General features: G+C 42.8%; 1 protein-coding gene across 1 annotated transcript in view; it reads right to left on the reverse strand.

The window, feature by feature from the left end:
* Positions 1-25,479, reverse strand: part of LOC104021535 (protein Hook homolog 3) — a 105,248-nt gene that overhangs the window by 70,244 nt on the left and 9,525 nt on the right. Inside the window, exons 2-4 of the mRNA XM_087770978.1 lie at positions 23,866-23,951; positions 7,593-7,665; positions 2,666-2,716 (exon numbers count right to left, since the gene is read on the reverse strand). Coding sequence (XP_087627104.1) covers positions 2,666-2,716; positions 7,593-7,665; positions 23,866-23,951 — 210 coding nt within the window. The remainder of the gene's footprint in view (positions 1-2,665; positions 2,717-7,592; positions 7,666-23,865; positions 23,952-25,479) is intronic.

The raw sequence follows: 25,479 nt of genomic DNA on the forward strand, positions 1-25,479 counted from the left end.
GAGGCACTGTTTAAGGCCATCACCAAAACAGAGTCAGTATCAAAAACGTCTCCAGTTTGTATTCCAAAATTTAAATATCAGACTAACATGGAAACTCTGACAGAATATTTGCACCAGGAACAAGTGAGGAAGATGACCTCCCTTCAGGGAAGGTGTCAGAGCCAGCTGAGCCTCAACCAACTGTCCATACGAAGAAAATAAGAAGGGTGATAGCTACTGGAGGCTCTCTCCTTCAGGGGATGGAGGTGTCCGTCTGCAGACCTGACTTGATGTCTTGGCAGGTTTATTGCTTGCCAGAGACTCAGGTCTCTGAGGGGAACAGAGGTGTTCTCCTCAATCCCAGTGAGGGAAGAAGGCTCAGGTATGAGTGGATGCACACAGAAGGTCAAAACCTGGTGTTGCAGGCAGGGATTTCATTTTTATGACCATGAGACCCACTTTGAGGAATGATGACTGCTGAGCAGGTACAGGATCCATCTGACAAAGTGGGGCAAAAGAGTCTTTGCCAATAGGCTCACTAAGACAGTGAAGAGGACTTAAGTTAGGTATGTCAAGGAAGGATTACCATAACCTGAAGTCATGGCATGGGGGGCAGTATGATGGGAAAGGCACAGAGAAGTGGGAGGCTAACTCATATGACTGGAGTGCTGCCATGGATGCTCTATGCAAAGGAGCAGCTTGAATGCATGGAGCTTTATCTTGGAATGAGTGATGAGCCAGTCAGGCACCTGTTGGTCAAGATGAGCAGACAGACCAACACAGGTGACATTGTGGTAGGTGTCTGCTACAGACAGCCTGATTAAGAAGAGGAAGTATATGAAGCCTCTTTTAGAAAGCAAAAAGCAGCCTCATAATCACAGGCCCTGGTACTGTGAGACTTAAAACACCCAGCTATCTGCTGGAAGGGCAACATGTCTAGATGCAAGCAATCCAGAAGATTTTTGGAGTGTAGTGAAAACAATTTTCTTGATGCAGATGACTGATGAACCTACTAGGGATGATGTTCTCCTAGACCTATTACTTACAAACAAGGAAAAACTGTTAAGGGATGTGAAAGTCAAGGGCAAGACTTGGCTGCAGTGACCAAAAAATTGTGGAGCTAAAAATCCTGACAGAAATGAAAAAGAGAAATAGAAGAATCACAGCCCTGGACTTCAGAAGAACAGATTTCAGCTTGTTCAGGTATCTGCTTCCAGGGAGACTGCCCTGGAAGGCAAAGGGGCCCAGGACAGCTGGTTGGTCTTCAAGGACAACCTTCTCAAAGCACAGCAAATGTCCATTCCAACATGCAAGAAGTTGAGCAAGCGTGGAAGGCCACTATGGATGAGCAGGGAACTCACGGCTGAGGGGAAAGCAGTGGATGTCATTTACCTTGACTGTAACAAGGCCTTTGACACAGTCTCCCATGGTATCCTTTTAGCCAGACTGGTGAGATATGGACTGGATAAGTGGACAATAGGGTGGATGGAAAATTGGTTGGACTGTTGGGCTAAGAGGGTTGTGATCAGTGGTACAAAGTCCAACTGACAGATGGTTACTAGCAGCATCCCTAAGGGATGGATACCGGGGCCAGTACTGTTTAATATCTTTACTAACAACCTGGACGATGGGATGGAGTACACCCTCAGTAAGTTCACAAACAATACCAAATTGGGGGAAATTATCAATATGCTGTAAGGCAGGGCTTCTATTCAGAGGGACCTTGACAGGCTGGAGAAATGGGCTGGCAGGAACTTCATGAAATACAAGGATAAATGCCAAGTCCTGCACCTGGGGAGGAATAACACTCTGCACCAGTACAGGCTGGGGCCAACTGACTAGAAAGCAACGTTGCAGAAAAGGACCTGGGGGTCCCAGTGGACAACAAGTTGAACAGGAAGCAGCAGTGTGTCCTTGCAGCCAAGAAGGCCAACCACATATTAGCAAGAGCGTAGCTAACACATCATGGGAAGTGATTCTTCCCCTCTGTTCAGCATTTGTGAGACCACACCTGGAGTCCTGTGTCTAGTTCTGGGCTCCTCAGTAAAAGACAGATATGGACATACTGTAATGAGTCCAGTGGGGGCCACCAAGATGATCAGGGGGGTTGGAGCATGTGATGTATAAGGAAAAGCTGAGAGATCTTAGTTTGTTCAGCCTTGAGAAGAGAAGGCTCAGGTGAGATTTTTATTGCTGTCTAAAACTACCTAATGGGAGGGTGTAGAGAAGATGGAGCCAGCCTCTTTTCAAGGATGCACAGTGATAGGACAAGAGGCAACAGACACAAGTTGCAACAGAGGAAATTCTGATTTGATATAAGGAAAAAACTTTTTCCCCATGAGGGTGGTTAAATGCTGGAACTCCAGCCCAGAGAGGCTGTGGGATCTCCATCCTTGAAGGTATTCAAACCTCAACTGGACAAGGCCCTGAGCAACCATCTCTTGTTGGCCCTACTTTGAGCAGAAGATTGGATTACATGACCTCTGGAGGTACCTTTCAACATACATGATTGCATGGTAATGTGGGCAATCAATTTTGAGAGGGCTAACACATGAGAACAGCCTACAAGACTCCTTGAGTGCCCAACACTGAAAAAGTCCAGACCTAATAAATCAGCAGACTACATTGTACATTGAAGAGAACAACAAAAGAAAAGTGAATGTAGATTACTTAAGACTGCTCTTACCTCATGGTTATAATCCAGTATCCCTTTTAAAATTTTCTTCAAGTTGCTTACCTATGACAGGAAGAGGAAGAAAATATGTTAAAAATGCAGGGAACACCTAAAGAGATGATAAGTTACACAAATACTATATGGTTAAAGAGTAGACAATCACACAAAAAACCCCTCCCACACCCCACCATCAAGAATCACGCAATATACATCTATTTAAGATCCCATGAGAATTTCTGTCTGAGCAGTTTAAATTAGCATAAAGTTATGCAGTGGTCCCTTGTGATCAAATTTCTAGATGTTATCACAAGTCCACATGAAACAATGGAACCCAATTAAGTCTATGAAAAGACCACCACCTCCCCTGAAAATTACACACCACATTGCCTTGGATGGGTTTTAGATCAGACACTATGATTTTCTAAATTAAGTCTTCTCTAGAGTACTTGTTTATCTTCAGATGTTTTTATATTTGAAAAATAAAATTTTCTTTTCCTCTCCGCTTTTCTTGAAATATCCTGGTGAATCTTCTTACTCTCTAAAAACATATACCTCCAAGCCGAAACCCTTAATAAGCTCATATTTCACTGCTCAATCATACTCCTTCCTCTCTAAGCTACAGAAATTTATTTTTTCATGTTCTCATTAATTATTTCTCCTGGTTCCTACATTTTTTCATTGCCGATCTATGACTTCTTGTTGTGGTTTAACCCGGCAGGCAGCTAAACACCACACAGCCGTTTGCTCGCTCCCCCCACCCAGTGGGATGGGGGAGAAAATTGGAAAAAAGGTGAAACTCGTGGGTTGAGATAAAGACAATTTAATAGGACAGAAAAGGAAAGGAAAATAATAATAATGATAAAAGAATATACAAAACAAGTGATGCACAATGCAATTGCTCACCACCCGCTGACCGATGTCCAGCCAGTTCCTGAGCAGTGGCCGCACACATCCCCCCCCGCCAACTCCCCCCAGTTTTTTTGTTCAGCATGACGTCATATGGTATGGAATATCCCTTTGGCCAGCTTGGGTCAGCTGTCCTGTCTGTGTCCCCTCGCAGATTCTTGTGCACCTCCAGCATCCTTGCTGGCAGGGCAGTATGAGAAGCTGAGAAGTCCTTGACTTAGTGTAAGCACTGCTCAGCAACAACTAAAACATCAGTGTGTTATCAACATTATTCTCATCCTAAATCCAAAACATAGCACTATACCAGCTACTAGTAAGAAAATTAACTCTATCCCAGCTGAAACCAGGACACTTCTTTACAATTAAATGCCTTCCTTACAATAATCAAGACAAAATTCTTGGCAGCATCTTCAATCCCATGCAAAGATAACTACTGTAACACTTGCACAACCAATGCCAAAGTTAAATTCCATATAAGCAGGAGGCTTGTATTTATGCCAGAAGTATTTAGTACTGAAGGGTTTCAGCTCACTTTCTGCTGAAAATTCATTTAGAACAAGTATCAAATAGAGTATGTATGAAAAATTATGAAGATTCTGTATGGATCTCATAGGTTATATTTAGAATAAACAAATCTTCTGGTTGAAAATAACTTCTACAGATTCTCAGCCTATTAGTGTCATAAAGTACTTAGCAAAGAATTTAAACAATGGAAGCAATGTGTTATCTCATTTGACAGGAAGTTTAAATAAATAACTTCTGTAAAGACTTCCTGAAGAGGGATTAGAAAGTTGAATTTTCCTGGGTAATCATGTCCAAGTTCAATTTGTCTTATCTCAGACCTAAATAGCATACTGTCCTATGACAAAGTTTTACACCACAGGTGATTACACTTCACAAGATGCTTACTACTGACGACATCATACAAGTTGTGACATGAAATGCAAAACTATAACAGAGGGAGGAGGGAGGGGAAATGAAACAGAATGCCTAAACTTTTACTTTCTTTAAAACAAGAGATATTAATATATAAACTTTTGACATTGGACAGCCTCTTTAAGTTATCTATTTTCCAAAAAGATATGAGAACACACAGCAGAAAATAAATTAGGAAGCACTGTACTGATATTCAAGGACAAATTATGAACTCCAGCATAGCCAAAATGAGAGCTGCTGAAAGCTAAACTCAGTTTGTCTCCAAAGAAAAGCTCAAGAATGCAACTGGCTATTCATCCCAAAAGATAAAGGAGAGCCCTAAACTTAAAAATGGTGATGGTCTGACCATTTCATTCCTACTAAACCCACCCCTTACAGAAGCAGGAGTCAAAACCTGACCAACTACAAGCATATATAAAACATCCCTGGGAAATGTTCATCATTGTCTTCATAATCATTGAACCTAAAGTTACACTGAAACATTCACCTAAACATCTAAAAAGACATACCAAACACTCTGGCAACCTAAGGTAAGAAATAGAGATGTTACATGACAATCTGCAGACAATAGCTGTTCCTGTATCTCTTTTAATTGGATGTACACAAATAATTAGTTTATCTCCAGGTTTAACCCCCCTCTCCTGCCATCAAACACACCATTTTTGATCTAAGAACTTCAAAAATGTCCTAGATGACTGCCAAATGGTCCAGGCCTCACAACCTCTCTCAGTGATCATGCACTGTCATAACCAAAGTCTACAGCAAATTTAAGAATTATATCAATTGATTTTCATATCATTGCAAAGAATACTGTACTGATTGGAATATCAGTTTCAAACTTGATTCATTAAAAACATTCCGGTTTGCAATTTGCCTCAGGCTGCTGTAGAAAGCACCACAGAAAACAATGGGCCATGTTTCTCCTCTATCTCTTTTGCAGTTTTAGTTTCCTGCTCTGTTTAGTTTGCCATTCCCTCCCCCACATCCACCTGGTAGCTTCTAGACTGTTGACTCCATATTAGAACAAACATAAGCAAATAACAGTCATTTTAATATCTGATAAATATTACCCAGTAACAGATGTGTACAAGGCTTAGTACCCAATTAGTGTGTAAAATCTGCACCTAATTAGGCATATTCCAATCAATGCCAGTAGTGTCAAACAAAGACCACCAATGGGAAACTTGAATGGACATCAATGAAATATATAATTATACTGGGGGGAAACGGTTGGGGGTTGTTGTCCCATCCCCCCTCCTTCACAATGCAACTGTGATGCCCCTGCTACACTCTAAAGGATGTTCACATGTGGACCTCTGTCACTTCTCTTCCTGGCTGGTCGCTGGGGAGAGTTTTCACTTCCTTTCTCTCGCTCTCTATCCCTATGGTTTGATTTGTGCCCATTGCCTCTTGTACTGTCAGTGGGCATCACAAGGAGAGTCTGGCTCCCTCTTCTTCACTCCTTCCCATCAGGTATTTATATACATTTATGAGTTGTGTCCCCCCCACCCCGAGCCTTCTCTTCTCCAGGGGGGGAGGAGTGAGCCATGTATCCATGTATTCTTCCATAACTCTCCATACTCAAGAACATTCAATCAAAGTTTACAATTAGGTATTTTTCTAAATAGTTGTGTCAATGGTGCCAAGGTTACTGGTCAAAGGGAAGGTATCAGAGAAGTGGGACAACAACCCCTGCACATTCTGTCTTGTCACCCATTTTCCATTCTAGGCTGGATTGCTGGATCCTTTATTTGGTTTGTAATACTGACAGCTCATACAAGTGGTTGACTATTACACCATATGGTGTTGGATACAGAGAGCAACTCTGTCTAGCAACAAGAATATGCCTCAACAAGCTATCAGTTACTTGAAAGAAATTGCTCTATGAGCAGCAGAACCAACAGAGCTGGTTTTGGGAGGAATGTCCCTTGTCCCCCCAGCCCACCCATACTGCCTCATCAGTTTCCCTCACTTCTGCTGGCAATCCCATTAGTCAAGAGACAGTACATGCTATACATAAGTTCAGAGTTACATGTGACTGGACAGGCAGTGCACACAATACTGACAGGTCTGTTGGCCAAACCAAAACATGTACAACAGCAGTCCTCCCTACCTTTTTGTCATAAAGCACTTATTGGTTCATCTTCTCTATTAAGCCACTGATGTTCATAAGCCTGTAAGAACTAAAACATCTCAGAATTCTAAGCCCTTTGCCAAACATGGCTGAAACAGTTTCAGAAAGGCTTCTGCACACCAGAACAAGGTGAATTTATGGGACACATGAACTGACAGACAAACCATGCCAGTATTGTTTCCCCAGGAAACTAGGTTGGAAATCGCATTTTAGGAAGTCACATATATTCTGATTTTCCCATCAAATGTAGTCAGTGTACATATGAATTTACTCTTTACCTAAAGCTACACTGACTTATAAATGGCTAACTGTGTTCTTTCAGGTTTTAAGCCCAAATGTTCCTTAATTACACCAGCGAAACTTCTACTGCCTTGAAGGTTTGCATAAAAAAGAATCAAGAAAAAGTACTAGCATACCAGGTGGCAGAAATGATCTAGCAAATACAGTGTTGTTAACATACATGCTGATTACACACAAAACAGAAAAGCACCACTTTCTCCTCTACAGCTCAATAATTTTGCAGAGCTGTCAAAATAAAAAGAAACATAATTTTGCTTTTTTATGCAAATAAATTACTTTGCTATTTTTATGCAGTCATTTCTCAGAGCACAAACTTTTTTTGAAAGAGCAATTATTTTCACACTTTGCAATAAAAAGAGTAAATCCCTTTATTCACACTTCTCAGTTGCTCAAATATTAATTTAAACATACTTTTTTTTTAAGATTTATTTTTCATCTTAAGTTATTGAAACTTATTTACAAACTCAACTTTTGTTTGTTTTTTCTTCATTAAAGTACAGGATAATAATAATAATGTAACAAACAACTAAAATCATCTTACATTCAATATACTCTATTATAAAGCAAAGTGGTAATTTAAAAATGCATCACTATTTAAGCACAAACAATATTATACTAAGAACTGATAAACAGATTTGCAGGCAAGCAAAACAAACCAAATACCTTTAGCCTCCAATTATCTCCTACTTCTGTTTTGATTCTGTTTAACCAGTTTTCATCAAAGTAAGCTGGATCTCTGAAAATACATAAAAAGTTAGAACAGTTGTTAAGAACACAAATTTCAAGTACTGATACCTTAGTGACTCAACATCTATTTTAGGCAGATTTAAGTGACTATCTATATAGATATGGTCAGTATACAAAAGTTCAGAATCCTGCTATTATTCATTTATCTATGTATTTACACCCTGTTCATATCCCAGCTTTATCTGCATGCTACAGGTAGTTAATACTTTTGAGGAAACTACAACACTTACTGTGAAAGCATCTTGCAAATTTCTTCCATGTCTCCAAGTTGAAAGTGTTCCTTTCTTAATGTTACAGATTATCGGCTAATGCTGGGGCTTAAACTCTCAGGGGAAACTACCATGTTTGCAACACTTGAAAATGTTAGTAAAATTAAGGGGTTTTTTTCCACACATCAAGAATCACCATTGCTAGATGCTGGCTGCAACACTCAAACAAGAAAGCTTGAGAGTAAACAAAATATTCTGCCCTCATACACTCAAAAATGTTAAAAGCAGCACTGGAATTAAGTATTTGCTACTGAGAGCATACTTATCTGTTATACTTTCTATCAAACATCACAGTTTTCCCAAATATTTCTTCATGGCACTTCTTCACAAAAAGATTTGCCATTACATTTCTTTAAAGGATTTCCCATCTTCTGCACTCTGATGAAGCAATCAAGACAGATAGACAGAAAAAGAGAACACCTATTGCTTGTATAGCATGCTGCTATTTCTATAAACCTCCTTCCTCTCTTGCACATCTTCCGTGAGCTACTTATTCATGACAACTAACACTCCCTCCCTCTTGCCCCCCAATTCAGAGACAAGATTATCTAAAAGGGTAACATTTCCTAATGCTCACTGAAGTAATATTTTCCACTCTACAACACAGATTTAGGTCAGTGTTATAATCAGAACTAAAGAGAGATAAGGCATTAAAAAAAGTGGTATTAAAGCAATATGCCAACATAAGGACTCATAGGGGAGGTGCCCCGCTGGATCTGCTGTTTACGAACAGAGAGGGCCTGGTGGGTGATGTGACAGTTGGAGGCTGTCTTGGGCTCAGTGACCATGAAACGATAGAGTTTTCAACTCTTGGAGAAGTAAGGAAGGGGGGTCAGCAAAACCGCTCCCCTGAACTTTAGAAGGGCAGACTTTGGATTGTTTAGGAGTCTGGTTAGCAGAGTCCCTTGGGAGGCAGTCCTGAAGGGCGAAGGAGTCCAGGAAGGCTGGATGTTATTCAAGGAGGAAGTCTTAAAGGCGCAGGGGCAGTCAAGCAGGCAGGGGAGAAGACCAGCCTGGCTGAACAGAGAGCTTTGGCTGGAACTCAGGAAAAAAAGGAGAGCTTACCACCTTTGGAAGAAGGGGCAGGCGACTCAGGAGGACTACATGAATGTTGCGAGGTTATGCAGGGAGAAGATCAGAAAGGCGAAGGCCCAGCTAGAACTTAAACTGGCCACTGCAGTGAAGGATAACAAAAAATGTTTTTACAAATATATCAGCAACAAAAGGAGGGCCAAGGAGAATCTCCCTCCTTTGTTGGATGCGGAGGGAAACATCGCCACCAAGGATGAGGAGAAGGCTGAGGTACTTAATGCCTTCTTTGCCTCAGTCTTTAATAGTCAGAGTGGTTATCCTCAGGGTTTTCAGGACCCTGATCTGGGAGATGGAGATGGGAAGCAGAATGAAGCCCCAATTATTGAAGAGGTAACAGTCACCGACCTGCTCCTCCACCTGGATGCTCACAAGTCTATGGGGCCAGATGGGATCCACCCAAGGGTACTGAGGGAGCTGGCGGAGGAGCTTGCCAAGCCACTCTCCATCATTTATCAGCAGTCCTGCTCAACCGGGGAGGTCCCAGCTGACTGGAAGTTAGCAAATGTGACACCCATCTACAAGAAGGGTCAGAAGGAGGATCCGGGGAACTACAGGCCTGTCAGCCTGACCTCGGTGCCAGGAAAAGTCATGGAGCAGATCATCTTGAGGGCCATTACAAGGCACGTGCAGGACCACCGGGGGATCAGGCCCAGCCAGCATGGGTTTATGAAAGGCAGGTCCTGCTTCGCTAACCTGGTCTCCTTCTATGACAAGGTGACCCGCTTGGTGGATGAGGGGAAGGCTGTGGATGTTGTCTACTTGTACTTTAGTAAGTCTTTTGACACTTTCTCCCACAGCATTCTCCTGGAGAAACTGACTGCTCATGGCTTGGATAAGTGCACTCTGCGCTGGGTAAAAAATTAGCTGAAAGGCTGAGCCCAGAGAGTGGTGGTGAATGGAGTCAAATCCAGTTGGCAACCAGTCACGAGTGGTGTTCCCCAGGGCTCAGTATTGGGGCCGGTCCTGTTCAATATCTTTATCGATGATCTGGATGAGGGGATCGAGTGCACCCTCAGAAAGTTTGCAGATGACACCAAGTTGGGTGGAAGTGTTGATCTGCTGGAGGGTAGGAAGGCCCTACAGAGGGATCTGGACAGGCTGGATCGTTGGGCCGGGGCCAACTGTATGAGGTTCAACAAGGCTCAGTGCCGGGTCCTGCACTTGGGTCACAACAACCCCATGCAACGCTACAGGCTGGGGGAGGAGTGGCTGGAGAGCTGCCTGGCGGAAAAGGACCTGGGGGTGTTGGTTGACAGCTGGCTGAACATGAGCCAGCAGTGGGCTCAGGTGGCCAAGAGGGCCAATGGCATCCTGGTTTGTATCAGGAATAGTGTGGCCAGCAGGACCAGGGAGGTGATAGTGCCCCTGTACTCGGCACTGGTGAGGTCGCACCTCGAGTACTGTGTTCACTTTTGGGCCCCTCACTCCAAGAAGGACATTGAGGTGCTGGAGTGTGTCCAAAGAAGGGCAACAAAGTTGGTGAAGGGTCTAGAGAACAAGTCTTATGAGGAGCGGCTGAGGGAGCTGGGGTTGTTTAGCCTGGAGAAGAGGAGGCTGAGGGGAGACCTTATTGCTCTCCACAACTACCTGAAAGGAGGCTGTAGCGAGGTGGGGGTCGGTCTCTTCTCCCTAGTAACAAGTGATAGGATGAGAGGAAACGGCCTCAAGCTGCGCCAGGGGAAGTTTAGGTTGGATATTAGGAAAAACCTCTTCACCAAAAGGGCAGTCAAGCATTGGAACAGGCTGCCCAGGGAAGTGGTTGAGTCTCCATCCCTGGAGGTATTTAAAAGACGGATAGATGTGGTGCTTGAGGACATGGTTTAGTGGTGGACTTGGCAGTTATAGGTTAACGGTTGGACTCGATGATCTTAAGGGTCTTTTCCAACCTTAACGATTCTATGATTCTATGATTTCAGATGAAAAATAGTCACTACAGGCCAAAAAAAGAATGGCTTTTTTTTTAAAGGGTAAGGCTCTTGAGAGTCAGTGTAATAGTCAGTCTCCAGACTTCAGTTTCACAAAAAGTAGTCCTAATTTCTGGACTTAAACTGTCACACGTTGCTGCCAAATACTATTAAATTTACTATTTTATTCTCCAGAATACAAGTGGACATAATTATCTGCTTCCCTGGCAAAGACGACCAAGAGGACTTTCTTAGTGGTCTCATCTTATCATCCTTAAAGGCCAAGGTAGGTCACAAACATTTTCAGCTGCTTCAAGGCTGCAATGCCATGATTATGTCAATTCTTGGCCTTACATTTTTGTTTTTAAAAAAACTAGTCTGAAAAGCAAGATGGAAAACAACACAGAAATGCCCACAAGGAGACATTTACTTGGAGGAACTGGATGGCTAACACTGCATATGCAATATTCAACAAGTAAGGCATGAGTTGAGGGAAAAATGCAAAATTTAGGGTTCAGCACCAATTCAGTTCACCCTTGGAGTCCTATATTTCAACAGTCATTAAGAAGCTTTTCTTAGCTACAGCAGCAATGACTGATACAGAGATCATCAGTCTACCTTTACTTTATTCTTGAAAGAAGTCATGGATTGCCTACACTTTTATTTAGCTCTCTGGACATTCATTTTTGGAAGGCTCTTTGGAATGCAATTAAGTTAAATGTGAGTGTCCCATCTGGTCTTCATGAAGTACAGAAGGACTAACAGCTGATAAACAATCCATTCAAAGTAATTCACACATAATAATAGTCAGAAAAGTGCCAACAATGATTCTCTTTACAGCACCTCAATGCCCGATTAAATAATAGCTAGAAACATCTAGAGAAAGTACAATGCCAGCAAATCTCTGAAAGAGAGCTGTAAGAGGGTAGTCACCAAGCAAGTCTAAAACAATCATGCTTTCTTTCAGTGTTGGGTAGTCACCTCAGTATTGTTCCTAATACAACTGTCAAAATTTCTGTTTTCTTCTCAAAAGTTCTAAAGTTCAGATCATGAGATAAACATCAACAACAATGCTTTTTCTTTATAATCAAACCAAGGGACCAAATCAACAATCAAAAACTTAGCATAGAAGCATTAAAAAGGGGACTGCGGGGGTGCTCTGTGTGGGAAGAAGCCATGAACTGCCCTGTGCCAATCACAGCTAGTTCCAGCCAGCTCTGAAACAGATGTGAACAACCTACCTTGTGCCAAAACTTCAACCAGTCAGAGGAGCACATGGCACCTCTGCTCAAACATATTTAAGAAAGAGCAGCAACTACTAGAGGCAGGAGATGGCATGTGAGGATGCACTAAAGAAGACGCAAAAGGAAAGATGTAGATGTGAGGAGGCACAAAAAGGAGCCGTGAGAGGAGACATAGAAGGACACCCATAAGGGGACACGTGAAGAAATGTGAAGAGACGCATTTGGCGAAATGAAACAGAGGAGACACATGGAAGGGGACATTGTTGAGGACATGGCTGGAGATGCACTCTTGGAAGGAGATGCTCCATGCTGAAGGAGATACCTCTGAGAGGATTGCAGCCCATAGATAAGTCACACCAGAGCAGGGCCACCCCAAAAGGGACTGTGGCCTGTCGAATACTCACTCTGGAGCAAAGGAAATGAGTAAGTAAGAAGAAATGAGCAGCAAAACCAAACCAGTATGCACTGACCCTAACTTCCTGTGCTACCTGATGCCTCGCTGAAGGGATTGGGAGGGACTGAGTGTAATACGTGGCAAAAAAAGGGAAGTTACCTAACCAATCCCCCCAAACCCCCAAAATATATCCCTCCACTGGGGATATAAGAGTCCTGCTTTTATATTCTGCACATATTAACACACATAAGCTATGCTACACTGTATAACACTTAGTCATTAATTGAGTGGGGCAAGATAAGTAGATGACACAAATGAAAATATATGCCATCTTGTATATCTACCAAGTCCAGTGGAGTTGATAAAGAAAGAAAGTACCCAAAGATATCTAGATACTAAACTGTCTCCAGAGATGGAAAAAGGAGAAAAGTTAGTAGTCTACTGTATAACAGAGAATTATTCTTTTCCACTGACACCAATAGATGGGTAAGAAATACTGACACTGATGAATAACATTACAGTAAAGAAAAAAAAAACACCACACCATGAAGAAAAAGATAACTTATCCAGGTAATAATCTATGGCACTTCTGCTAGAAACATCACAAGCTGCACATTTTTAGCCAGACAGCCCACTCATATCCAATCCATAAGCATTTTGCTTTGTCTCTAATCTTTACTCTTTACTTTTGAAGTATTGCATTCCCTAGAAGAATCAACAATTTTGATGGTATACATGCATATTAATTTAACTGTATTTCTTCCCTGTTTTAATCAGAGGGAATGGTAGCCTCCAGATTTGAAGGTTCAAGTGAAGTCTACATCATTAGGAATAAAAAAAATATTTCAGCTCCAAAATGAAGGCTGATATTGTCAGATAAAATAAACTTAGCACTGGAGAATCCAATTTACCTGAATTTCAAAGATGATGGTTTTAAGATAGAAAGAAAAAAGTATCCTTCAGGATTTTTATTTAGTGACACCTGTATCTGTAGGTATAAATGCTCTTGCTTGCTTGCATCATGTTTATACCATATTTTATCATGTTCTACATTGGTGAAAAGCTTCTGAAGGTGTCAATAACTCCCTCTAAGTACCCTTTTCCACAGTCTCTTTCAGTACCTTTATTACAGAGAAGTTCTGCTACATGGTTTCATACAGATGGTCCTCATACACTTGGGATAACGTTATCCTAGAAAAAAAAAAAAAAAAGCAAACCCAACATACTTTCAAGATCAAAGGAGCTCCTGATCCTTCCTAGCCAGCTAACACAAGGGATGGCTATTCTATCATCTGATGAGCAAGTGATTTTCTTCCACTTCTTCTTTCATTCAGAATCCCTCTGAAACTTCCCCTCACTATAAACTACTGTCCAGTTTTGTCTTTGTTTCTACAGTAACCTGCCTTGATTGATAAGCACCTAGTAGACACTTTCCATGATGGTGAAGTAAAGAAATGGAAAGAATAGGAAGCTTAGACTTCTCAACTGACAATTTGCTTGTAATACTAGCCATGTTCTACAGATATATGCCCAGATCACTGGATCAGTGCAAAAAATTAACAAGCCCAACATTTTCAGACTTCTGTCCAATGCTTTGCCTGATTCATGTTCGTTAATAACTAAACTCATACCTTTTTTGGAATTCTCACTGGAGAGATTAATCTGCTTTTCTGACTTTTATAAAAATTGATTTATTATTATAGTAGGCTGACCCCAGCCAGCCAAGCACCCACATAGCCACTTACTCACTCCCCCCTCTCCCAGCAGGACAGGGGAGAGTAAAGGAAGAACAAAAATGAGAAAACTCGTGGGTCAAGATAATGACAGTTTACCAGGAGAAAGAAAGAGGGGATAAGAAATAAAAAAGAAAAAACATAACAATACAAAAGGAGTCACCTGCCACCTCCTGACACCCTGCCCCTTGACCAACATCGTCAGTGTAAGGCAGGATGCTGCCCACATTCCAAGGTATGATTCTCTCAAATCACACTGCCATTGGTGGAGCCAAGGGGCGGCGTGACTCCTACCCACGCTCAAAAGGCATTTGCAAGATTGGCTGTTGCTGCCAGATGACCTGGACAGCAAGTGTCCCTGGCAGTCCACCGGAGCCATGGCATCACTTATGATCCTGTGTTTGCTATCGGTGATTGGGTGAGTCACTGTATGGGCACGTTGTTGCTCCTCTTTCTTACCGCCTCAATAAAACTTTTTTTTAGAACATGTTCCAGACTCCATTACTGTTCGGACCACACCTCCCACAAACAGACTGATGCCCAGCCAGTCTCTGAGCAACAGCTACTTTGGAAAGACCAAACCCCCATTTTTTATTCCTGAGCATAACGTTATATGGCATGGAATACCTCTTTGGTCAATTCAGGTCAGCTGTCCTAGCTGTGTCCCCTCCCCACCTCTTGCCCAGCCCCAGCCTACTCACTGGGCTGGGGCAGAGTGGGGAAAAAGGGAAAGCCTTGACACTGTGCAAGCACTGTTCAGCAATAGCCAAAACATCGATGTGTTATCAACACTGTTTTGGTCAAAAATCCAAAGCACAGCACCATATGGGCTGCTATGAAGAAAGTTAACTCCATCCCAGCCAGACCCAGTACAATTATGATGAAATTGTAACAGTCGGCGAGGAGCACAGCAGCAGCAACAGTAAGTTCCGTGGAAACCCACAGACGTGCCGAGAGTCCAGCCAGGAGCCGGCAGCTCTCGCGAGCGAGGGTGACGCGGCGGAGGCGTTGCCAGGAGCAACTGCGGGAGATTTAAAGGGCCCCTAAGGAGCGCGGCGACCAGGGCGTGGCGCGTCAGTTCGCGCAACCAGGGCGAGCAGGCAGGGCCCTGCCACTTCAAAAGGAGGCAGCAACCCACTTATAAGGAGCTAAGAACAGCAGGAGCCATGGTATCCACCCGGCAAAAAGCCGCGCTCTCAGTCTCAGGGTCCCTCGCAGCCCCTCCAGCTGCAAGAACTGACGCAACCACCCAAACAGAGCCTTCGAGGGAACATGCAGCCGTCCAGGTCCCGAGTTGCTGGGAGTGCCTGAGTTTCAGGTCAGTATCTGACGGCAGCAGTGAGCTCACCTGTGGGAAATGTGCCCAAGTAAAGGAGCTGCTCAGCCTGGTGATGGAGATATGAGAGGTGTCCAGGCTGAGGAGTATCAGGGAGTCAGAGAAGGAGATTGACTGGTGGAATTGTACTCTACCATCCCTGAGACAGGTACGAGGCCGTGGAATCGGATGGGCAGACAAGTGATGATGTGGACGTAGGTCCTTCTGGGATGGAGGGGTCATCTAGGCAGCCTACCCCCCACATCACAACCATTCACGTGAAAGAAAAAAAGAAGGGTAGTTGTCATAGGTGACTCCCTTCTGAGGGGAACGGAGGGTCCCATGTGCCGACCGGACCCAACCCACAGGGAAGTCTGCTGCCTCCCTGGGGCCAGGGTAAGAGATGTCACTAGAAAGCTCCCCAGTCTGGTAAGGTCCTCAGACTATTACCCACTATTAGTTCTCCATGTCAGCAGCGAAGAGATAACAAAGAGAGAACAAAGAGAAGTCCTAAGTCAATCAAAAGGGATTTCAGAGCCTTGGGGCAGTTGGTTGAAGGATCAGGTGTTCAGGTGGTGTTCTCTTCGATCCTTCCGGTAGCAGGGAATGGAACAGGCAGACCCAGCTGATCAACACGTGGCTCCGAGGCTGGTGTCATTGGCGGAACTTTGGGTTTTTCGATCATGGGATGGTCTATTCATCACCAGGTCTACCGACATCCAATGGGATGCACCTTTCTCAGAAGGGGAAAGGGGTTTTTGCCCAGGAGCTAGCAGGGCTGATTGATAGAGCTTTAAACTAGATTGGAAAGGGGGAAAGGGACAATACCTGGCTAGTCAGCGACAAGCAAAGGGATGGCACGCCAAAGTTTGAGGAGCTGCGTGCTAGTGAGATTCCTCAGGCTGCTCCATGAGGCAACGGGCACAATGAACCGCACTTGAAGCGTTTCTACACAAATGCACGCAGCCTGAGGAACAAGCAAAAGGAGCTAGATGCCTTGGCCCAGTCCCAGAGATACGACATCATAGGCGTAAGCGAAACCTGGTGGGGTGAGTCCTGTGACTGGTGTGCCGTGATGGATGGTTACAGGCTCTTCAGGAGGGATAGGCAGGGCAGGCGAGGCGGCGGGGTGGCATTGTATGTAGTGGAGGGGCTGGCATGCATGGAGCTAGCAGTCGGCGATGGCCCAGTTGAGAGCCTCTGGGTAAGGATTAAGGGACAGACAAATAAAGCGGGTAGTCGTTGTGGGAGTCTACTATAGGCCACCCAGCCAGGATGACGACACGGATGAGTTATTCTTTAAGGAACTAAGGGATGCTTCTAAGTCATCTGCCCTTGTCCTTCTGGGGGACTTCAACTTGCCAGATGTCAACTGGGAATACCACACAGCTGGTACAAGCAGGTCCAGAAGATTCCTAAACCATCTGGATGATAACTTCTTGGTACAGGTACTAAGGGAACCGACCAGGAAAGGTGCCTTCCTCGACTTGCTGCTTACTAACGGAGAGGGTCTCGTGGGTGAAGTGGCGATTGGCGGCTGCCTTGGCCACAGCGACCATGAAGCAGTCAAGTTTAAAATCTATGGTAACAGGAGGAAAACTGCCAGCAAGCCCTCAACTCTGGATATGAGGAGAGCTGACTTCAGGCTGCTCAGGGAACTACTTAGTAAGGTCCCCTGGGAAAAAGCTTTTGAAGGTGCTGGGGTCCATCAGTGCTGGTCACTTTTTAAGTACCACCTGCTAAGAGCACAGGAGCAGGCAATTCCAAAATGTCGGAAGTCAAGCAGGCGCGGTAGAAGGCCGGCTTGGCTAAGTAGGGATCTTCTTCTAGAACTAAGGCGAAAAAAGAAAATGTATGGCCAGTGGAAGCAAGGTCAGGCGACATGGGAGGACTACAGAGATGCTGCTCGCCACTGTAGGGAGGAAATTTGCGCGGCCAAAGCTCAATTAGAGCTGAAGCTGGCCAGTACTGTGAAGGACAATGAAAAGGGCTTTTTTAAATATGTTAATAGCAAAAGGCAGGCGAGAAATAACATTGGCCCGTTACTTGACGAGCATGGTCACCTCACAAACAGGGACATAGACAAAGCAGAGACGTTTAATGCTTTCTTCGCCTCGGTCTTCAACACCGATGATGGGCTCTGGGACCCCCAGAGCCCTGGGCTAGAGAACCATGAGTGCGAGAACGACGAACTCCCAGCCAACCCCGACCTTGTGCGGGATTTGCTGCTCCATCTGGATCCCTATAAGTCAATGGGGCCCAATGGGATTCATCCGAGGGTGCTTAAAGAGCTGGCTGATGTCATAGCGAGACCTCTCTCAATGATTTTCCAATGCTCTTGGGAATCTGGAGAGGTCCCAGCTGACTGGAAGCTGGCAAACGTTGTCCCAATCTTCAAGAAGGGCAGCAGGGATGACCCTGGTAACTGCAGGCCTGTCAGTCTCACCTCTGTGCCTGGCAAAATCATGGAGAAGATTATTCTGGGAGTTATTGAAAAACACCTGAAAGACAGTGCAGTCATTGGTCCGGGTTCACGAGGGGAAAGTCCTGCTTAACAAACTTAATTTCTTCCTATGACAAGGTTACCCACCTAGTTGACCAAGGGAAGCCAGTCGATGTAATCTTTTTGGATTTCAGTAAAGCCTTCGATACTGTCTCTCACAGCATCCTCCTGGACAAAATGTCCAGCATACAGTTGGATGGCTGACAGGTCGGGTTCAAAGAGCTATAGTAAATGGGGATACATCAGGCTGGCGACCAGTCACTAGCGGGGTTCCGCAGGGATCCATCTTGGGGCCAGAGCTCTTTAATGTCTTCATAAATGACTTGGATGCAGGACTTGAAGGTTTGCTGTCTAAGTTTGCCGATGACACAAAACTGGGAGGAGACGTTGACACTCTCGAGGGCAGAGAGGCCCTGCAGAGAGATCTGGACAAATTAGAGAGCTGGGCAGTCACCAACCGTATGAAGTTTAACAAGGGCAAGTGCCAGATTTTGCACCTGGGACATGGCAACCCTGGATGTACATACAGACTGGGGAACGAGAGGCTGGAGAGCAGCCCCGCGGAGGGGGATCTGGGGGTTCTGGTCGACGGCAAGTTGAACATGAGCCAACAGTGTGCCCTGGCAGCCAGGAGGGCCAACCGTGTCTGGGGGTGCATCAAGCACTGTATTGCTAGCCGGTCGAGGGAGGTGATTGTCCCGCTCTACTCTGCACTGGTGCGGCCTCACCTTGAGTACTGTGTGCAGTTTTGGGCCCCACAGTACAAAAAGGATACGAAGCTACCAGAGAGTGTCCAGAGGAGAGCCACGAAGATGGTGAAGGGTTTAGAGGGGAAGCCGTATGAGGAGCGGCTGAAGTCACTTGGTCTGTTCAGCCTGGAGAAGAGGAGACTGATGGGAGACCTCATTACGGTCTACAGCTTCCTCACAAGGGGAAGAGGAGGGGCAGGCGGTGATCTCTTCTCCCAGGCGACCAATGATAGGACCCGAGGGAACGGCAGGAAGATATGCCAGGGGAGGTTTAGGTTGGACATTAGGAAAAGGTTCTTCACCCAGAGGGTGGTGGAGCACTGGAACGAGCTCCCCCAGGGAGCTAGTCATGGAGCCAAGCCTGACAACATTCAAGAAGCATTTGGACAATGCCCTCAGACATATGGGGTGATTTTTGGGGTTGTCCTATGCAGGGACAGGAGTTGGCCTCGATGATCCTTGTGTGTCCCTTCCAACTCAGGACATTCCATGATTCTATGAAATTTCTGATGCACTGAAAAGTCATCAGAAATCTTCCCCCCCCCCCCCCCCCAATGCAATTAATGTTATCAGCCTCAATGAACACACGTTGGAGGAGGACCTTAAATTGGAGGTAGCTGTACTGAGTGACAACCCACCCCCCCCTTCCCCCAAACTTCAGGAAACATCGTTTACAGAAGTAGCAGTTTGCCTTTCTCAATGGAATAAGAGAAACAATTAAGTGGATTTTGACTCCAGTTTTCATTCTAAATTTGTCTTTAAGATGCACTTGCTGAAGGGTTGGAAGAGCAAGGTGAAAAAACTCTCAGTTCTTCATTGAAGATGACACTTGTAAGTCACAGACTACATGCCTATGATCCAGGCTCCATTCCCTTATTTATAGTAGTCTATTGCTTTTAGGCCTAATTTATTCTTCACTATTAAACTTTAATGCATGAGTTCTGAAAAACTTCTAGCACCCACCTGCCTTGCTGTTATGCATTTCTACTTATGTGTCTACTTACTTCTACTTAGTGCTCTTTCTTGGGACAGGGAAGGAACCAGTGCTGCTGATGCAGAAGACAAGACTGACTCCTCTGTTCTATTCTAACTCCTTTTATTTGTCTGAACACTCCCACTTTACTTAAGTAAGTATCCTTTCTGTAGTACCTCTTTGAATTGAAGTAGCAAAATGGAGAACTTGACTAGTTTCAAATTTGTTTTTCAAATTGTTAACAACAATGAATGCTTTCTCTTTGTATTCTCTACAATGGCTTTGTCTATTGGCTCCCTATCAGTTTTTTAAACCAACTATTTAGACCAAACATAGTGACCAAGTCTATGTGCCCACCTTTCACATTCAGAGACACAGCTGTCTATTGTGTTTGCTACCCTTGATAGCTACATCAAGGATCCACTGGAGGTATCCGCTACTACTACAAAAAGAGAAGCAATCATATCTTTCCTTAGAAATCATGCATACCTTATTATTGTTTTAGAATTCTAAGATCAACTCGTTGCTGCAATTCCTTTGCTCCAAAGCTTTTCTCAATAGAAATACAGTCCAGGTTATTGTTAAATCTATGTATGAGAATCAATATCTTCATTACACAAGCATGCAAAGTGGTAAATCTGAATTAGAGTTGACATGAGTTAGAGATAGCCAAAGAGTAATTTTGTTAGGCTCAAATTATTGCATGAGACAGAAGAAGACTTGCAATCGCTTAGCTGATCTTTACTTAAACTTCTTTGGATACACTGACAAAGTCCAGCTAACATTCAGTATCAATGTGACAATTGCTAAGGGAAAAAAAAAAAATCAATTGCTGCTACAGAAACACAATATTCACATGGTACATACTTTTCTTTTTAAGAAATCACTTGAAATTATAGTTGAAAACAGTATCTCAGAGTAGATTTCTGTGCTTACTTGGGGAGGGGGGGCACAGCATCCCAAGTCACCAGTAATAGGTTAAAAGTTAAAAATACTATCAGTAAAATTATTGAGGTCTGTTATTCAAGCTTTATTTTGGTATACAATCAAGGCATAGTATTTTTTTTAGATCCCAATTCTGACCAGTCCTTGAACTAGTCAGTTTAAAAAAGCTAACAAAAGAACAATGACATTTATCAATTGCTGACATGTCATGAAGTAAATGGGAATTGCACTCTATGAGGAAAACTGCACAAGTTGATGACTGATGAACATCCAAACTCAATATGCCACAATCATGTTTTTCTCTACCAAGTGCTCCAACAAAGAATTTACAGACAATTTTGATAAAAATCTTGACTTCTTACAGAATTTACTAAGCTTGCTTACCATCTATGTGATAAACTTCTCTTCTACTTTAGCAGGTAAGAGAGGAAGAATTTTACAATCTTGAAGAAAGAAACAGCATCCAATTTCTTATTAGACTTGTAACACCGATAGTCACATTTCAGAAAACTTAAGAACATGCTATTTTAAATGTTGGATTATAACTACCATTTCTATCTTTTGTCTTCTTTTATGTCAACACAAAATAATTAAATATTTTTTCACTTATTCTAAAGCAGCCAGGACTGCTGACATTATTTGCAATTGCAGATTCCCTTAAAGCAAAGTATACAGAGGACAGCATTTATTATTTTTATAAATAATTGATGCTTCACTTTCTTCACAGGAGAAGCTATGTGAGAAATCTCCAGATGACTGTATTTGTTCTTTAAGTAAAATAACTGTTTCTTCAGAACTTCCATTAAAAAAATCCATGTTTTTTCCACTACTAAACTATTGGACTTATTTGGGTTTCCCACAACAGATATGTTTCTCTCTTATCTGAAACTTCTTCTAATGAAAGGTTATAAAAACCTCTCTCTGAAAACAGGTAGTTATAGATATATATTAACTACTTATTAACTACTATATTAACTACAATATATTAACTACTATGCTTATCTATAGTCCCCCAGAAGCCAAAACACTGTGCACGGTGTCAAGGTTAGACAGCTAATACACTTGAACATAAGCATTTCAAAACATTTAATTCTCAAATTCAGACAGTATACAGAAACATCCTAGACTATATACTGGAATGCTTAATTAATGTATACACTATTTTAATCCTAATTAACTTCAAAGTTTTTAATCAAAATTTATTATTATCCAGCATAATAGTGATTTTCCTTTTCCTTTAATCTAAGAATGTAATGTCCTTGCAATACCACTAAAATTACATTATTAAAACAAAGCCATTCAGCTTATAGAATCATAGAATAGTTAAGGTTGGAAGAGGCCCCTCAAAATCACGCTCAAAGCAGGGGCAGCTACAGCAAGGGAAGCTCTCTAGGCAACCAGTTCCAATGTTCAAATCACTCTCACAGTAAAAAAGTATTTTCTAATCTTTAAATGGAATTTCCTGTATTCCAATTCCTGTATTTCAATTTGTGCCCATTGCTTCCTCTCCTGTCAGTGAGCATCACCGAGAAGAGTCTGGCTCCCTCTTTACTCCTTCTTGTCTGTGTCTGGAAATGGTTTCCAGGATTAGCTGCTCCAGCACCTTCCCAGGGATCAAGGTGAGGCTGATTGGCCTGTAGTTCCCTGGGTCTCCCTTCTTGAAGGCAGGGGTGACATTTGCTTTCCTCCAGTCCTCAGGAACCTCTCCCAATCACCACGACCTTTCAAAGACCAATTGAGAGTGGCCTCGCAATGACATTGGCCAGCTCCATTAGCACTCATGGGTGCATCCCATCAGGTCCCATGGACTTGTGTGCATTCAACTTGTTTAAATGTTCTCTAAACTAGTCCTCCTCCACCAAGGACAAATTTTCTTTGCTTCAGACTTTCCTTCTGGTTTCAGTAGCCATGATTCCTGAAGGCTGGTCTTGCCAGGAAAGACTGAAGTGAAGGCGGCATTGAGTACCTTGGCTTTTTCCATGCCATTTGTCATCAAGTCCCCTGCCCCATTCAGCAGTGGGCCCATGTTTTCCCTAGACTCCCTTTTGCTGTTCATGTACTTGTAGAATACTTTCTTGTTACCCTTCACATCCCTTGCCAGATTCAACTCCGGGTGGGCTTTGGCTTTCCTAACCCCATCCCTGAACACTCAAACAGTGACTCTCTATTCCTCCTGGGTCTCCTTTTCCTGCTACCACTTTTTATGCTTGAGTTTAGTCAGGAGCTCCTTGTTCATCCATGCAGGCCTCCTGCCACCTTTCCTTGATTTCCTGCTCATTGGGATGGACCATTCTTGAGCTTGGCGATTCTTGGAAAAAAAAAAATCAACGAGCTCTCCTAGACCCCTCTTCTCTCCAGGGTCTTATTCCATGGGATTCTTCGAAGCAGATCCCTGAAGAGGTCAAACTCTGCTCTCCCAAAGCCCAGGGCTGTGATCCTGCTTTTTGCCTTGCTCCCTTCTCACAGAAGTTTTATTGTTTGATCCAGATTCCCCATGCTGCCCTGCTAATACAACTAAGACATGACCTGGAAAGACTATCTCCAGTTTCAGAGTTATTTTTGATGCCTGTTCAGTATTTGCACTCCCCTCACACTCATAAAAATGATAGCAAAAATGTGAGCAGTAACACAGACAATTTTAACAGCTTCATCTTTTCTATCATCTACTGCAATTCTAACGTGATATAGTGTACTATAACTTCAAACACTGCCCCAAGCTAATAACTTACCTTGCACTGGCTTCAAATGTTTAAGATGAAATTTAAGTTTTGTGAACATATAAGCTCAGTTTTAACCCAATTTACTTTTCAATAAGATTAGCACTAGATAAACACCTTGTCCAAGTACTATTTTTTAGGCTTATATTAACTGCTGTTAAGATAACTATCTGAAAGTTGGAGAAAAAAGTAGTACCCACATTTCAGATTAAAAGCACTGGCTAAACATACTTTAGTTGAATACTTACTGAATACTGGCCAAATTTGAAATAAGAAAATATACTCAAATTCAGACAAATGTACAAGTGATAAACTTGTGCACCCAAAATCATGAAACAAATTTGTTCTTACATCTTTTGGAGCACCTGAGCCATCACAACCCCATTCGTTAAGTCTTCCACAGTCTGGCATGGTGTTTCAATGTTAAATGTCTGGATCTGAAGAGGAAGGGGAAAAAAGAAGTTATTTTCTTCTTTTACTTTTGAAAACCTTTTGGTGCTTATTTTATTTGCTGTTGTTACTTAGAATAAAAAAGTACACATTTAATGTAAGAGTAGAGAGGTAGAAAGTTTTAGATTGAATGGCAATCAGTAAAACAAACTGGAGACATTGCTTAATAGCTTTATTTTTGCAACCAAAAACATTCCAAACTCAACTACACTCAACTATAGCATATTTCTAACAAAGGGATTTCTGAAAGCATTTTTTAACACACTGAAAAAAGTTGGAAGTCAATGAGACTTGTGTTCTCCCATGTAAGCATTCTGAAAATCCCACTTTCTCAATGTAATGTACATAAGAGAACTGGTTAAAAACAAAACAAAATAAAATAAAAAAAAAAACAAACCAACACCACTGATCACTCAGAACTCCTACATGTTCCAGAGAGACGTACTCCAAATCTAACTCCTCTGTAGTATGAGATGGAAAAGAGCATAATTCTTTGATTACTAACAGGTCTTTACGCTGCTAGTTTTCCAAATATTTTGAAGCACTCAGTTATTACAGTAACAGACATTAAGGGCTGTATACAGAAGAGTTTCTGGTCTGTAGATGGAGGTTAAGATACAAGATGCAAGCACTGCTAATTCAGAAGTATGGAAAGGGAATGTCAAGGATCATATATATATATGATGACCTGGGGCCTAATAGGATGCACCCACGAGCGCTGAGGGAGCTGGCAGATATCATTGCAAGGCCACTCTCAAAAATCTTTGATCGATCATGGTGACTGAGAGAGGTGCCTGAGGACTGGAGGAAAGCAAATGTCACTCCTGTCTTCAAGAAGGGCAGGAAGGAGGACCCAGGAAACTATGGGCTGGTCAGCCACACCTCCATCCCTGGGAAGGTGATGGAGCAGCTAATCCTGGAAACCATTTCCAGGCACATAAAAATCATCATCCAGACATAAAAATCATCAAGAGTAGTCAGCATGGCTTCAGGGTATTTATATAACAAAAAAACAATAGAGCAATTGTGATGATAAAATGAAAATACTGTATACAATATTTTTGAATAGCCTGAGCCAAAATCAACACTTCTTTCTGAGCTTTCATCTACTTAATCATACTTTGAAATAATTTGTCCAAATTCCTTTTCTTATTCTCTTTAAAAAAAGATCATTGGCAATATAGTCAATTGCAAATATACTACAACTTTCTTTATGCACATTCACATTTTTTAGGACACATACATACACACCTCACCAAGCAGTGATGAATTTCAGAAACACCACAGAAAAAAACTGTCTTTTAAAACCAGAAACATATATAACAAAATATTGAGAACAGAGTTTACAAGAGGTGAACCACTAGTTTACCCTTCGAAGCATCAAATTCTAAAAACCTATATCTCTACTTGCCCAGTGTCAAAATAATATATATGTCAAATAATATAATCATATAAACACATTCTCAAAAAAACCCCCACAACCAGTGTTAGTCTTCTACAAGGCTCTTGAGGAAA

This window comes from Nipponia nippon, unplaced genomic scaffold (assembly GCF_047370975.1).
Source record: "Nipponia nippon isolate SJK-2023a ecotype South Korea unplaced genomic scaffold, ASM4737097v1 scaffold_34, whole genome shotgun sequence".
Classification (NCBI taxonomy): domain Eukaryota; kingdom Metazoa; phylum Chordata; class Aves; order Pelecaniformes; family Threskiornithidae; genus Nipponia; species Nipponia nippon.